Here is a 15495-nt window from a genome sequence, read left to right as displayed (position 1 = left end):
CAGTAAATTACATGGAAGGTCTACTATGCATACCAGCTGAAGGCAATATAAAAATTCTTTGTTTGACTACATTCAAACATTTAGAAAAATACAGATTAAATCAACATAATAATAATAATAATAATTTTTATTTTTATTATTATTATTAGAAACGGTAGAGGAACCTCTTTTTTCCATTTCAATGTGTACATCTTCTCATTACAAAAGTTGTCCTCAATTTACTCATCTCAGCAATGAGACTCATTTGATAGTGTTTACTTCTTGGAAAGGGGAATGTGACTCAGTTATTACTGGATGGCAATTCTCTCTGACTGAGGCAAATAAATGACAAATTTTCACCACAACTGCTCCCCAGTCAAGCATGAAAACTGCATCAGTGTTTCTCCTGCCAAGTGGCACAGAAGCCAGGGAAATAAAAAATGTGCAATGACACAGTGCCTTGAGAGGTACAGGGCAAGCTGAATTTCATTCTCATACCTTTCAGTGGGCCTTGGCTCACATCTACATGCCCTTTTTAATAACTAGAGTAAATATTATGAACCAGCTAGTTATACATGCTGAACATCTACATCTACTTAAATGGTAAAGGAAAGAGGATAGGAATTCGGGAACAAATTTTAGAATGTAAAAATAGGACAAATCTATGGAATATTGCTCAATTGCCTTAAAGATAGGAGGTACCCTGTCAAGATTCTCAGCTTGTAAAGTCTACGGTAGACAGCATCGTATCTTTAACTACAAGTGTTTAAAATGTGAAATCTTTCCGATGAATCCCCAGGTCGAATAAAACAGGTGTTCATAAATATAAGGGGAATTAAAGATGCATGAAGTTATGAATGAGAAATTCAAAATTCCTTTTGAGGTTATGCTATTTTGACTATTTTTATTTTTGTTTTGCATCACAGATTCTGCCACCTAAGATAAATTTAAACTTTGGAACCAAAGGCACTGCTCTTTTATTGTCTCTAATGTATTAAGAGGACAATTGATGCTGACATCTCTGATAAACATTCTGTAAATCAACCATTTAATCTATTACAGACTGAGAGTAGGAAAATATTTTTTTCAGTGTCTGAAAATTTCCATTGAATTTATTAGTGTCATTATAAGAACAAAGAAATGATACTGGAAATATTCACTTATATTCAATAAAAGGATATATATATAACATTAAAAAAATACAGTATTTATCAACAAATGACCTTTATAAAGATTCATAATCAAGAAAAGAAAATAATTAAGAAATAATTAAAGAAAACAAACAATTTCATGCACAGTTTTTTGCAGCCACATCAGTCTCTTAAACTTAAATTCCTGCTCTTTCTCTCCACAGGAGAGACAAGAGTTGCGGCAGGTGCTGCAGTTTGTGGTTTTATTTCGGTCAGACTGAACCCTCAGGCATTTGTGCCACCAGAAATGGTGAGCACGCTTTGTAGGCTAGCTCTGCTTTCACTCAGGCCGTGTTCCATGGGCTCCACCCATCGGCCTCTCTGAGAAGAGCAGCCGCCTAGCACCGGCTGAGTCCCAGCATGCAGGGTTTCCGTAAGGATGCTGACACTCACTGATCTTTGGCTTCCCTACTGTAAACTTATGATGTGTGAGACCGGTGCTGGAAACTCAGAAGAAAGTGGCTGAAGTTGGTGCAGGGATGTGGAGAAAGGGTGCCTTCCTTCCAGGACAATGAGAGTGCAGTGAGCTGGAGTCCAGGGAAGTGCTGTCTCCTTTTAAAAGCCGACTGTAGTCGGAGCACACATGCTACCGATCTCATGCGCAGTAGGACATATACAGTCGGCATGCCTTATCCGCAGGTATATGCTTCCAGGATGTGCAAAAACCGCGGATGCTCAGGACACATATAAAATGATGTAATTTTATACGTGTTCATAACTTGAAACCCCACCTACGTGTATGTATTACTATGAACTGCTAAAACCCACATAAATCATACTGACGACAGTATGCTACCATACTGTAAGCCACCATAAGAATACAATTTACTGTAAAGTAATACTGTGCATCAACATCGATAAATATACAGTACATTAATAACATACAATACAACATCTGAAAAAGAAAAAAATTAGTAACACACAAAATCAAAATGCATAAATTCTCTCTCTTTCACACACACATAGTTAACACTCACCTAATTTTTTTTTTCGTGAATATTCTGGATTTTTTTAAAAAATATTTCCAAACCGAGGTTGGTCAAAACCGTGGTTGCCAAAAACCGCAGATAAGGTGGGCCGACTGCACATACACTGTATATATTTCCATAAAATGTTGGTTTATCTAGGTCCGTATAAAGCAATTCATTGATTTATGTAATTTTGATCTTATGAAAACGTTTTAGAGATCTGTCTAATACATCTGCTTTGTAATCTGGTAACTGCTGCATGTAGGTGCACTACTATGCTAGAATTTGCTTACCATTATAAACTGTGCAGCATTTAGTATTGCAGGGCAATTGTTCAACAGAGGAGTTCGGTAACTCTTTTCTCACATTAAACCAAATTAACTCATGACTTACTTTAGTTTACTCTTGAATCTTACTCGTATCCAGAAACCATGTTGAGGCTGAGAGTAGGAACTTCAGTTGTCTTAAAGTATTTGCAGAGCTGCGTCACTATCATGAAAAATAGCGTTGCAGATTACATTGTATGAAAAGGACAGTTTGGTTCAAAAATGTTAATGACATTAAATCTTTAAATTACCAACTAATGCTGGTTGACATAAAGTTAACATAAGGATTTTAAATATTTGTGGAAAATGCTGAATTTCGGGCAAGTATTCATAATGTCCACAGTTAACATCTAGGCACTTCCAAATTGGGTCCAGTGGTTAACTGGAGGGTTGGACCGGGTCCTGCTCTCCAGTGGGTCTGGGGTTTGAGTCCTGCTTGGGGTGCCTTGCAACAGACTGGTGTCCCGTGCTGGGTGTGTCCCCTCCCCCTTCAGCCTTTTGCCCTGTGTTGCCAGATGAGGCTCCGGTTCCCTGTGACCCTGTATGAGAAAAGTGGTTTCAGATGATGTGTGTGTGTGTGTGTGTGTGTGTGTGTGTGGTTAATTGGTCCAACTTGGCCAAGGTGTAAATGTCAAAAGCCTGCCCATTGTATTGAGAGCCCAGTTATACTGGAGTTATATTCCTTCCATGACATTAATTTCTTCCATGAGGGGGCAATGTTGTAGCATTATATTTTACTGACAGTTCTGAAGGTTTTCTGTAAGAACTGAATGAGTGTTTTACATGCTTCAGTGCTCTTTTTTTTTTTTTTGCAGTTTCCTGCAAAAAGAAAAAACAAGTTTTTTTTTTTTAAAATATAATTTTTTTTTGTTAGAAATGAACATCAAAAACTGAATAGTTTATTCATCAAAAATTTTTACTGTGTATGTAGTAAATTCAAAACTGCATTGTTAAATAAATGTGCAGTGCAGTGCTTTAATTTAATTTTTTTTGGCATAGTATGCTGTGCTTTGGTTTTTAAAAGTACATTTTGATCATCACATTATGATTAATGTATTGCAATGTTTTTTTTGGAAATGTAGCTACTAATGATGGGCAGGTGGATTTTCGTATATTTTCCATTGTTCTAGATAAGATCACCATACGTTCTTGTCCATAGCAGTTTTAAGTGTCTTAGTAAACTGATGTATTTCAAATGCAATAAGTATGTTGTGTACTACTGTTCCTACTGCAGAGCCGTAACTGATCATTCACACTATACACTGTTTCATCCAATATCTTTTCATTCACTTTTATTTGGTTTGTTATTGCAGCAGTTGAGCGATTTTTTTTTTAATTTTAGATCTTCATTTAATACAACGGAGTGACTTTGTTCATTACAGAATAAGCAACAAACATTTTGAAATAAATCTAGTACAGTTCAAAGAGCTTTCTTATTTCTACAAAATGGTTAAAGTGCTTGGGAATTTTAAAGAAGAAAATCACACCTGTATGTCCAGCTAGACCACTAAGTTGTTGAAAGTGCACGCTTATCGTCAAATGACAAGGTACTAGGGTATGGAGATGCATTACTGAAAATAAAGATACAGATACCAGGACGTTTTGCAGAAACAGTTTACTATAATGAGGTGGTTTAGAAAACAGTGCATACTGTGATGTGCCGGTTGGCTCATCTGGTTCCAGTCTCATAACGGTGGATTGGCTTGGGTTACGGTGGGGTAAATGACCTGATGTACAGAGCATCATGACTGCTGGCTCACTGCTGAATCTTAGAAGCCCTTCAGTCTACAACTCCTTCTCCTCAAAGTTCCTCTGCCGCTCGCTGGTAATACAGGCCAGTTTCTCTAGTGGGACTGGCCAGAGCAGATACTGCTGTTTTCAGCTTTCGATGTACTTTGTTTGTTATGTCTGGGGATTATCACTGGACAAGAGCACTACAATGCTTGCAAAAGGATCTTTCACCCGAAAGAAAGAAGGAAAAAGCAGTAAGCAGGTATCATTTAGAAAGGAACCACAGTCCTGTTGCAACATATTAACAGTGGGAGTGGCTCTCATGGTTATTGCAAGCGAACATGAATAATTGCTCAAACATTTGTCCACCAAACATCATCTTTTCCTGTCATGGTCTCTGCAGCCTTTCAAATAACTTTTTCCAAGAAGCACAGGAAATGACATAATCTATGTGATGCATTAAGACTTTTACCACAACTGAATATACAGCTTCAAGCAGCTGTATTTCATGCTGGTGGTTTCAAGGAGACCCCAGTGAGGTCTTCTGTGTCTATTGCATAAATGGAGCAAGTAAAAAATTTTACTTTTTAAGTGCAGAAAAGCAACAGTATTTTTAAAGACCATTAACATCTGAAAATGGCAAGAAACAAAAACTCTTCTTTTAATTCAGTTGTGTGGTTCTTTAGGTTAATTTTTTTCTCTCTCTCTTTTGGAAGGATAAGGTAGCTCTCAAGGCAGCAATAAAGGATGAGGACACAGGATGTGGGTTTTTTTTTAAGCCTTTTTTACAGCATCTGTAAAAAGCTGAAAGGAAATTCCTTCAATGTGGTTTCAATTACAGAGCTGTTTACTGCATTATCAACTTTAAAATATTGTCATTGAACATTTAATATTGGCCCTGACAGATGGTGATGTCACTGGACAAACCTGCATTTTCCAGTGCTGCACGTTGGGTTTGATCTTGTCTGCTCCATCTGTGAGTCCCCAGTGGGTCCTTTCACAATAGGACTGTTGATAGAGTGTAGCTTAGGCTGAGCTGGGTCCCCTTACAGTGTTTCTGACTGGGATTTTCAATCTGGATTTACGAAAGACATTCAACAGAAAACAGTGCAGCAACAGCTGCAGACTTTTTCTTTCTTTCTTTCTTTCTTTCTTGTAACCACAAAAGTTGAGGCAGAAAACTCAAAAGGTTTTTTTTTCCAAAAATTTTATTCAATTTTTTTCATTGACAATTAGGGGTAAATATTTTCCTCAAAGATACTATAGCAGGAGGTGGGATCTGAAGTATAGAGGTACAAGGATTTAAAGTATTATTAGTTAGGACCCTGACAGTGAAGTCTCGAGATGGCCAGTCTCTCACCAAAAAGCCATGAAAGTCATATAATACCCATTGATCAGTGTCTGCAGTTCTGAGTCTGAAATTTCCATAGCTCTGATTTCACCAAGGAAGCATGTCTTCCAAGAAATGAGGAAGTCTCAAATTCATCCTGTAAAGCTACTGTAAATATGTTGAGCAGATTTTTTTTCTCTAATTTCTGTCCGTTTGTTAGCATTTCTTTAACAGTGTCATCCAGATAGCTCTAGTGAATTGGCCTTATTGCCATAGAAACAAAACACCATTCTTGTTTTGATCTTGGATCCGTGAAGCACACTACATGAGGGCACCAGAGTCCAGGTTTTTCCATTTACAACTTGATGCTTCTGTATCACATGAAAGAGTTGAAGGCACTGAATGATTGCACTCTATTGTGTACTCTCTGTGTTTTTAGATAAAGTGTGCATAATCCATTTTAAACTGCAGCCTTTTAAAACAGCTTCCTGAAGCCCTAATGGAGTTGTGCTTGGTCTGCCATATTTTTGTTGATCTTCCCTAATAGGGTTCAGCTCTCCAAACTGTACAGATTCTAGCTTGAATCAATTAAATGGCTGGCAAGAAAAAAATCACATCGAAACACATTGTATTTCTTGAATGTGTGTCTTCCAGGGGGTGCGGTAGCGCAGTGGGTTGGACCGGGTCCTGCTCTCTGGTGGGTCTGGGGTTTGAGTCCTGCTTGGGGTGTCTTGCGATGTACTGGCGTCCCGTCCTGGGTGTGTCCCCTCCCCATCTAGCTTTTTTCCCTGTGTTGCTGGGTTAGGCTCCGGACAAGCGGTTAAGGTGGTGTGTGTGTGTGTGTTTTTTCCATTTAATCACCTTGCAAATTGCATAGCTTTGCAGACATTGTCCAGCTTATAGCAGATGTAATAGACCATTTGGCGAATCCCTCAAATAAAGTGACATATTGACCAACCATATCATAACGAGCATGATACTCTATCTGGGCGTTACCTGTATATTTTTAGACATATAAACAAAAACAGTGAACAGTAAAACCCTAAACTCATAGACATATATATATTTTTTTAAATATTTACAGATCAACATCAGACAGAAATAGATACATATCACAGGAGGACCCTTGGTTTTGTGTCAGAAATATTATTTTAAAAGATTTTAATCTTTTGTAACAAAACAGTCCCAAAGGTACAAGTTTTGTATTGCAAGGACTGTACAGCTCTTGGGGTGAGAAATTCAAACTGTAGTGTGGTATATACTTTTTCATATTTTGTGCATTTTATACCAGGTACACATTCAAAAGTGTATTTCTCAATTTTTGTTGCTTCTTGGTTTCCTTTACAGTATTTTCCAAAAGCTTTACATTAATACTATTTTAATTCATAAATAAAACTGAGCTTTACACATCATTTGATCATATGAACAGAAAACATAAGTATAAATTTTAATTTGAAAAGAAATACATGAACACTGGAAAAAATTAACATTTCATTTGCCTGACAATTCTAAGAAATTTGACATGTATGAACACCCTTGTGAAAGTTATTAGAAAGTGCTATGTGATCATACCTGTAATACCTTTTCACCTTGGTCTATGTACATGGACATATTTGCAATTTCTGTGTTCTGTCTCTACCTCGTAAAATTAATCAAAAGAAGAAACAATTTCAATAAAATATAAAGCAATGCCACAAAAAAAGTGAAAGAAAAACAAATACATTTCTTAAGGCATCATATTTTTTTTCTTTTTACATGGTAATTTTACTTTAAGAATATTCAGTAAGTGCACAGGTGAGTTTACAAAGAATCCAACTATTTGGTGTATTAGTGCTTTCACAGTCTTTATGATTTTGTTTTAAGAATTAGTTCAAGGTTTCACACTAAAAATAAAACTAAAAAGTACACAATTCAGCAGATGTTTAAGAAAGATGAGGGGATATGGAGGCGAGGAGAGTTGTGTCTTTTTTAGTTTGACAAGGGCAGAGTTGAGATGCTGATTTATAGTTGGTTCATGATTACTGAAGTCAGTCATACAAGTTACTTACTCTAATTTGTGGGGACCTTGAATTTTGCGAGGTAGTTGGTGCTATGGTGATGCTACTGGTAATTTTGCTGCTGCCTTTAGAGGAGTTACCTGAAGGTCTTAGTATTTGTTCAGTAGGAAAACATGGACTCATAGGGCTAGAGGTGGTGTTTATGGCCTGAATATAAGGACTTCCTAAATGAATGTGAATTTTGTTATCCTCTGTAGTGATGACACTTGAGCCAGAGCTGTTGGATCTTTGCAGCTGCCAGCTGGTGTGCCTCTCTGGGGTCACCCTAAACACAGCGTGGCTTCCCAATACCTCCACAAACTCTGTGGGCTGTGGTCGCTCTGGTGTACTGGTTGTGACTGATACAATCTGTATGGGGGATAATGCTCTCTCAGGGGTTAAGGACTCTGAAGAATCTGGGGTTATTGCTCTCGAGAATGTCGTCATGGATAGAGGTGACATGGGTCTGTCTGGGATGCAGAAACCATCAGAAGAGGAATTACTTCTGCCTTTGCATGGAGAAATAGATGCATTTTGAATGATGGTGATTCTTTGCTTTGGTGGGCCACCACTAGTGGGTATAACTGCTGTGCTGGTATAGCAATGAGAATTTTCTGTGGTGGGGCTAGTGATCTCCAGCATAGCAGTGTTTTGCACATGGTCAGGAGTCACCTTTATGTGAAGAGGCTGCCAAGGGGTGTGTGTCAGTACCACATCTCCTTGTTGTACAGTATCCCCATTCGGCTGAGATACTACATTACCACTGCTTGTTTGCTTATGGCTTTCCTTAGTCTTAGGAAAGAGCATCCTGGATCGTCTGCTGTTGTTCAGGTTGTTTGCATTTTTCACAGAGGCACTTGCTTTTCTGAGATGCAGCTCATCATCAGTCAAGTCATCGTCCGAATCACAGTTTTTATGGATTTTTCCATTTAGCACTTCTTTCTCCAGTTGGTGCAAGGTCCTGTAGTCGGGGAGCTCATTGTCCCTAAGGCCTGTTTGTACTTCCTTTGAGGAGATCTGCAGGTCTGAAAAGCATTTTCCATTTAGTCCTGGCTGGAGACTTTTGCTGAAACGACGATATCTTTCCAGCTCCCATGTGAGGTTTTCCATCTCCTTAGCTATTTCTTTGTTCTTCACCTCTTGTTGTGTCAGTTTCTTAAGCAATACCGAGTAGTCCTTTTTCATACGACAAAAGGAATCTTCTGTACCTGCCAACTGATGTAATTTTTCCTTCAGGACCTCCACTTCTCTAGTGAGGTAGCTGGACTTAGCTTCTTCTTCTTTTAAATATTTATATAGAATATGTTCTTGACTGAGCTCTTCTTTCTCTGCTAGTTGATATTTAGACAGCTCCTTTCTTGATTTCTCCAGTTCTTCCAACAATATCTTTGCTCGCTCCTGCTCATTGGAATATCTCTTCTCTAAGGATTCCAACTCATTTTCTGTCTTCAGTAGATCATCTTCAACAGTCTTCATATCTTTAATTTTTTGCTTAAGTCTCTCCACTTCTTCCGTAAGTTCTTTTACCTTGTTATCTTCTGGGCTGAAGTTGTTTGAGGATGCTTTAATGTTTTCTTCTTTATCCCTTAAGAATTCTTTTTCCATAGCTTCCAGTGACTGGAGTCTCTTATTTATCACACTTATTTTAGACTCCAACTCATTGTTTCTCTCCTCAGCTGCCTTTAACTTCACTGTGAGATCCTCTTTTTCTTTTGCAGCACTCTCAATTTTCTCTTCAAGTTCAGTCTTGTATTTTAAGGCTTTCTTGCTTTCCTCAGTAAGCTTTTCTGTAATCAAAGTAGTCCTGTCCTGTTCAGCTTGGATTTTGCCTGATCTGTTTTGAAGTTTGTCTTCCATTTGTTTAATCTTATCGGTCATTGTCTTCCTGTCTTCCACTAACATGACTGTCAGTGCCTTTAGCTTAGTGAGGTCTTCTTTTAACAAGAGTTCAGTCTTCTCTAGCTTACCTTCGACATCCTCTAACTCTCTGATCCTTCCCTTCAGTGAATCGAGTTCATTGGATAGAAGCCTGCTCAGACTTCTTTCTTTCTCTAGGCTGCTTTTAAGTGAGCAACATTCCTGCTTACTTTTGCTAAATGCATCCTCTAATTTGTCAAAGTCCATTATCTTGCTGTTCAGTTTGTTTATCTCTTCTCTTGTGCTTTGGCCATTAATGGATTCAATATCCAACCTCTTTTTGAGGTCCTGACATTGATTTTCAATTTTGCTCAGCTCCTCATCCTTTTCCTCTATTACAACCTCCTTTTTCTGAAGATCATCTACTTCTGGCAGGAGAATAGTACTGCCTCGCTCACCACGGACTTCTTTATCGCGCAGGTCAAGGAGTTCCTCTTTTTTTTTCCGCAGGGTCCTTGTCATATCTTCCATTTCATCCACATGTCTACTCAGGGCAGCTAGTTTTTGCCGAAGTTGCCGATTATGACTACCTTCACTGTTCAGCTTGGCAGCCATGGCCTCCTTCTTCTGGTAGAAATTATATATTTAATCACACAGCTCTTTTAAGTGCTGAAAGAGTTTATACTGCTGTGCCTTATTGTGAGCTGAGATCAGGTTCTTCTGGGTCTCAAGGACACTGGCAGTATGCTCATCAATCTTTACAGTATGTTGGGTCAGCTGTTCAGTTAGTCATTACTTCCCAAACAGGATCTCCAAAACAAATTATATGAACGTTGTCTCTTATTCTCTCAATTTTGTGACTTTCATATTCTTTTCATCTTATGTTCCGTGGATTATATAGCAGCCAAATCCTGCAAAGAAAAGAAATCAGTTTATCAGTGATTTTCTCTTTTGAAAGGAAGATTTGGCCAGGGAAGGCCTCCAACTTGCAGATCCACAAAATATAGCCGTCAAACTAAATCGTTGGCGACTGCTTGCTGGCCAATGTGCCCAGTTGCACAGGCGGACCTAAGTCTGAGTAAGTTTCTCTTTTGATCAGACAGTGGATACCCTTTTCGTAAAGTTAGTGGATTCTAGAGTTGGTTGGTTAAGAAGTTTGGCTGGAAAAGTTTGTTAGTCAAGTGTGGCACAGAATGGGGCAGGGGCTTGTCATCAGTTCTATTATTCTACTCTGTTCTAATTCAGTACAGAGCTACTTGTGTAATGTGTGTTGGCAAAGACATTAGTTTTGGACTTAACCGACAATTTCATGTCTGCATCTGTAGATGCAGAGGTGCTAGCTCTATTTTGCTAAATTCATAACAATAAAGAGGCCTTTTCTGGCATAGCATTAAATTCAAAGATTTTGACTACTTGCTGTGGTGATCAATACTCAATTTGGGGGCTGCCTGTGACAAGGGTGGCTGTCACAACCCTCAGCATGCCATTTGGTCGCCAGCCACTGGATGTTTAAAGTTGGAATCATTGCAACTGGCGTTGGTGTTATGTGCCCACCGCCCACCTTACTTCTTGTCTTTATATATAAAACAAACTCCCCCTGTTTCAGAGGCAATTACAGCTTGGCTGCATAAAGAGAACAGTTCTTTACTCATGCATTCCATGACTTTGGCAGGGAAGCACGATGTCATAGCTGCAGGGCAGAAAACTTCCTGTCCTACATATAACTTTCTATTAGGAAACATAAACATGAAAGGGAGTACATGCACAAGGCTAAATGGAGCACAACTGTCTGTATGAACTGTGGCTGGCACTAGTGTCAGATAATGACTGCTTCTTCTTCTACACTAATGTGGGACCTCCTCTAAAAGTTTCTCAATCTAACAAAATGATTCTCGGGTACAATTTTCTAATATGTAGCTGTTTCATATAGAATTAATTATCAACTTTTAGCCTAGTAGTAGCCACTTTTGCACCAAATCTTTAACAAGTCAATGTAGATTTAATAAAGAATACTACAGAATACTGCTGTTCATAGAAATGATGCTTTCCATATGTTGCAAGAGAGCCTCCTACCAGAATAGTCATTCTAAGTTTTATCATTAAAAAAGAGCCAGTTTTGTTACAAGTCAATAAAAACTAACCCTAGTAAAATGTTGACAATCCGGTCTTCTTGAAAATGTATAGGTATTTTTGTCAGTTTTTATTTTTATACCAGTAAGGCCTATATTTTCATGTTTATTTGCATAGTATGTATTATTTTTTGCTTCTTAGTGGATAATTAAAATCTTTTAAAAGGAAATTAAGTACATGAAAAGGCGTTGCCAAGAATGGCTATGCTGCAGTCTTAGTGACCCTCTATACAATCCTGAAAATATCAGGTGCGAGATAGGATACACCATGGTTGGGACATCTGTTTATTTTACTACCCTTTATTCACCTGCAGCAAGATTATCTGTTTTAAAATTACAGAAAAATACCTCATCTCTATAATTACATATTTTGTGCTATTTTCTGTGTTATACATATGAAACAGTGCAGTTTTCCTCTGGAGGCCAGGTACCAGTTGGAGTTGAGAAACGAGAGTAATCTGCAGTATAACGGAGGATTCTGTGGGGTGAACGTGTATTAAAAAGGGTTTCATCTTAAAAGCCCGTCGTGTGTCTCATGGTAATCTAACAAAACTCACAAGGAGGAATCCATCAATGCATTACATAAACATGTAAAACTTGGGAATTTTCGAATCTTTGAAAATGTACAGGTCGAATCTTCGTAACATAGGCACGAGTGCAGATATTATATATGACAGACATTAAAAGAATTGTCACAGAACATGAATCACCCTTTTACTTGAAATGTTTTATTTTTAATCCATCATTCTAAATGTTACCAATTTTAATAAATTTGTCCATTGTATCCATGCAATTAAACTAAACATTAAGTGTTCTAACATTTAAAAATATAATTTTTTTTTAGGCCAATTATTGTTACCATTATGAGGGTTCCTCAACTAAGAGAAAGATAAATTATGATAAGTGTTTTGTGCTAAACATGTCTTTGTACTGAGAGCAAACCCAGGCAAACAAGAACATGCATACACCAAACAGATCGAGCAGGGATCAAACTTGCATTCTCTGATACCCTTTAGGCACATGAAGCAGCACAAGTCACTGGGCCTCCATGTCCACCAAAAACAAACCCTCAACTAGCCCCTTTTTAGTCAACTAACACAATTTGAATCACTGGGGCATTCAATGTACAGTCCGATACAAATCAGTAAAGGCTTCCGTTGGTTAATTTAATGAAATCCAGTATAAACAGCAGTTGCCATGACTGTAAACTGTTGTATTAAAGTTGGGTAACACAGCTTTTTGAAGGGTCCATACTATTTAAGTTTATATATTTTGAATAATGTTTTTTCACTTTAATTTCTGGAAATCCTTCCTGAAGTACATGCATTCATTTAGCTGATTCTTTTCTCCAAACCAAATTACAATGGTTTATTAAGCTACCTAAATTATCGTACAGCCAGGCAATTTTGTCAGAGCAATTTATGATAAATACCTTATCCAAGGGTACTACAGCTAGAGGTGGGATTTGAACCTGCAATCTTTGAGTCCAACAGTAATAATAACCAGTGTGTTACTAGCTCCCTCTACAAAATAAGCATGAGCTGTCTTAACCCACCAAGATGACAGATGGCAGTAAATTGCATCTAAACATAAGCGAAATGTGAGTTAGGTCATTTTAGTTCAATTTGCTTTCATAGTCTTTATACCTCATGTATAGAAGTGTGCATGATGCATAGTATGAAGAGGTGTTCTTTTGCTTTGGAGTCCAAAATCAAGACAATAAAGAAAGTTGAAAGAAAGAACTGTAAAGATGATGAATAATAAACAATCAAAACTAAATAACAGTTTTTGGAGGCAATGTATTTTATGTATAATAATTTAAAATTTTTCTTTAAATACAAATTATAAAATTGAAAGTGATAGATCTTACAGTACTTTTTTATTTATGGCAACTATATCAGAAGTCTTTAAAGAGTCTAACAAACAAACAAACGAAATATCTGTATCATTACATTTTCATTGATTGTGACCGAGTGGTAAAAGTGACTTTTGTGTTGTGGACAAAATGGGTTTCAATAAATCTATTTTGTTTGTAAGCCAAAAAGCTAGTAGATTCATAATAGCAGTACAAAGTCAGCTTTTGGGCAGGGGTATGTTTAAAATGACAGGGATAACTATTGCCTGTTGTTCTTCACTGATCATTGTCATCATACCCCCTCACTGTCAGTTGGAGGACATTTTCTCTTTCTCTATAGAAGACATTGTCAGTAGGATTGACATTATATGCAGACAGGACACAGAACTGGACATCTCATATTCAGCTTTAGTTCCTTTGACTTATCTCATTGTAATTGTATTGATAAACTGCTGTGAAACTGGCACTTTTCCTGTTGACTACATTTAAGTATGTTTGCTTAGTAGGCTTGGTAACACAGTGGGTGGAAAAATAGCAGTGACAGATTCTGCAAATGAAACACCTCTCTTTGAAAACAGGATCAGTTGGGCATATGGCCACATATTTTATTCACAAATATTGCTAAGACATAGAGATATGTGTTCTGTCATAACTCATGCGAAAATAGGATAAAAATGCAAAACACCGAAAAAGACATTATGGTTACTATGGCATTGTCTTCACTTGCGCCAGTTTCAATGTATTCCAGACAAGCTGATTGATGGGATTTTAGAGAAAAGCTCCAGTAACACCACCTGACTGGCAAGTATTGCTGACAGGTGTTGGTATTACCGAACATTCGATATGGATGACAACTGACTGAAATAATGCAAGTTGTGAAGTAACTATCGGTTTCTGCAGCATTAAAGAACAACCATTTTCTAAAGGTATGATGTATTAAAAATTAATAAGAAAAGCTTATTCTTCCTTAGGCTTAAGCAAGTGAGGAATTATTTCTGTCACTTAACAGTCAAGCAAATTGGATGTTTGACATCAAAATAGTCACTGCATTATGTTAACGGTTCTTACAAGAGCAAAAAATATTCTAAACAGCTGAAAAAAAGTTATGTTTTTAATTTTTTTTTTTGTTTTGTTTTAGCAAACATTAGTTCTATACCACTAAAACCAAAACATTGAAATGATGGAAAAAAAAACTCTGTGATCCCATCAGATTATATTACTACATTGTCGAAAACACAATTAAAAACCTCTTACACACGAGAAAGAACATAAACAACAGTTTCAATCAGCCTGTACTTTGTCTCATCGAGCATTATTCTATTAGAGGTGACAAGATAACGCAAAGACACAAACTAGAATTACACCGATCAAACATAAAAGTAAAGATAGACTGAAGTTATTAAGCCCTCAGCAAAAGGAGAGTTGTATTTGTTTATCACTTGCTTCTTACCTGTGACTAAGTCTGTGCAATCTCAGCAGTAAAGTTTTCTCTTGCCATATCCGTGTCTCTCGCAGCAATGTGGACATTCCAGTACAGAAAACCAATAATAAAAGATGTCCTTGCTGCATTCTCACGGCCTATAGAGCATTACATCATCAGCATGCCTTTATATGGAATGCCATGTTGCACAGCCTCTCCTGGGGTGTGTACTTGTGTGCAGTGGGGGTGGGAGGGGATGTTAGGTGTTTGAGAGACTGCTGCCTGCTGCTGTAATGTCTCATAAAGCAAAGAGTCTCAAGGGAATAAAAAAGATCCAACTGACATATAAAACCTGAAATAGCCAGTCAATGTCCTCACTCATTATATCAGCAAACGAAATGTTGTATAACGCACACCTACATGATCTGTTGCATGTAAAGTGTCCTATGAAGACTTAATCCTTTGATGATGTCATAACACAACAACGCCCAGGAAATGAGTGTTTTTCTCTGAACTCCTATAAATGGACAAACAGAAATAGTTAAAGGGCACTAAGGAAGTCTTTTCTGTGTCTCTGTTATAGAAAGAGATGGATGAATACATGTAAACGTTGATATACTGTAGAGTTTTCACTGGCCCAGTTGTGTATCGGAGCAGAAAGCAGTGTAATTAAC

At 37.5% G+C, this 15495-nt stretch overlaps 1 protein-coding gene across 1 annotated transcript; it reads right to left on the bottom strand.

The window, feature by feature from the left end:
• Nucleotides 1-6315: 6315 nt before the first annotated feature.
• Nucleotides 6316-14969, bottom strand: LOC108920400 (filamin A-interacting protein 1-like). Its single transcript, XM_018729133.2, has 2 exons — nt 14852-14969; nt 6316-10328 (listed from the first exon to the last, which is right to left on the bottom strand). Exon 2 carries the CDS (start codon nt 10030-10032, stop codon nt 7552-7554), a length of 2481 nt encoding a protein of 826 aa, XP_018584649.2. The 5' UTR covers nt 10033-10328; nt 14852-14969; the 3' UTR covers nt 6316-7551.
• Nucleotides 14970-15495: the final 526 nt, after the last annotated feature.

Source organism: Scleropages formosus, chromosome 14 (assembly GCF_900964775.1).
Source record: "Scleropages formosus chromosome 14, fSclFor1.1, whole genome shotgun sequence".
Taxonomy (NCBI): domain Eukaryota; kingdom Metazoa; phylum Chordata; class Actinopteri; order Osteoglossiformes; family Osteoglossidae; genus Scleropages; species Scleropages formosus.
This window is presented reverse-complemented; position numbering and strand designations above follow the sequence as displayed.

Coding starts and splice junctions, on each gene's coding strand:
- LOC108920400 (XM_018729133.2), bottom strand. CDS start 10,032: ATGGCTGCCAAGCTGAACAGTGAAGGTAGTCATAATCGGCAACTTCGG.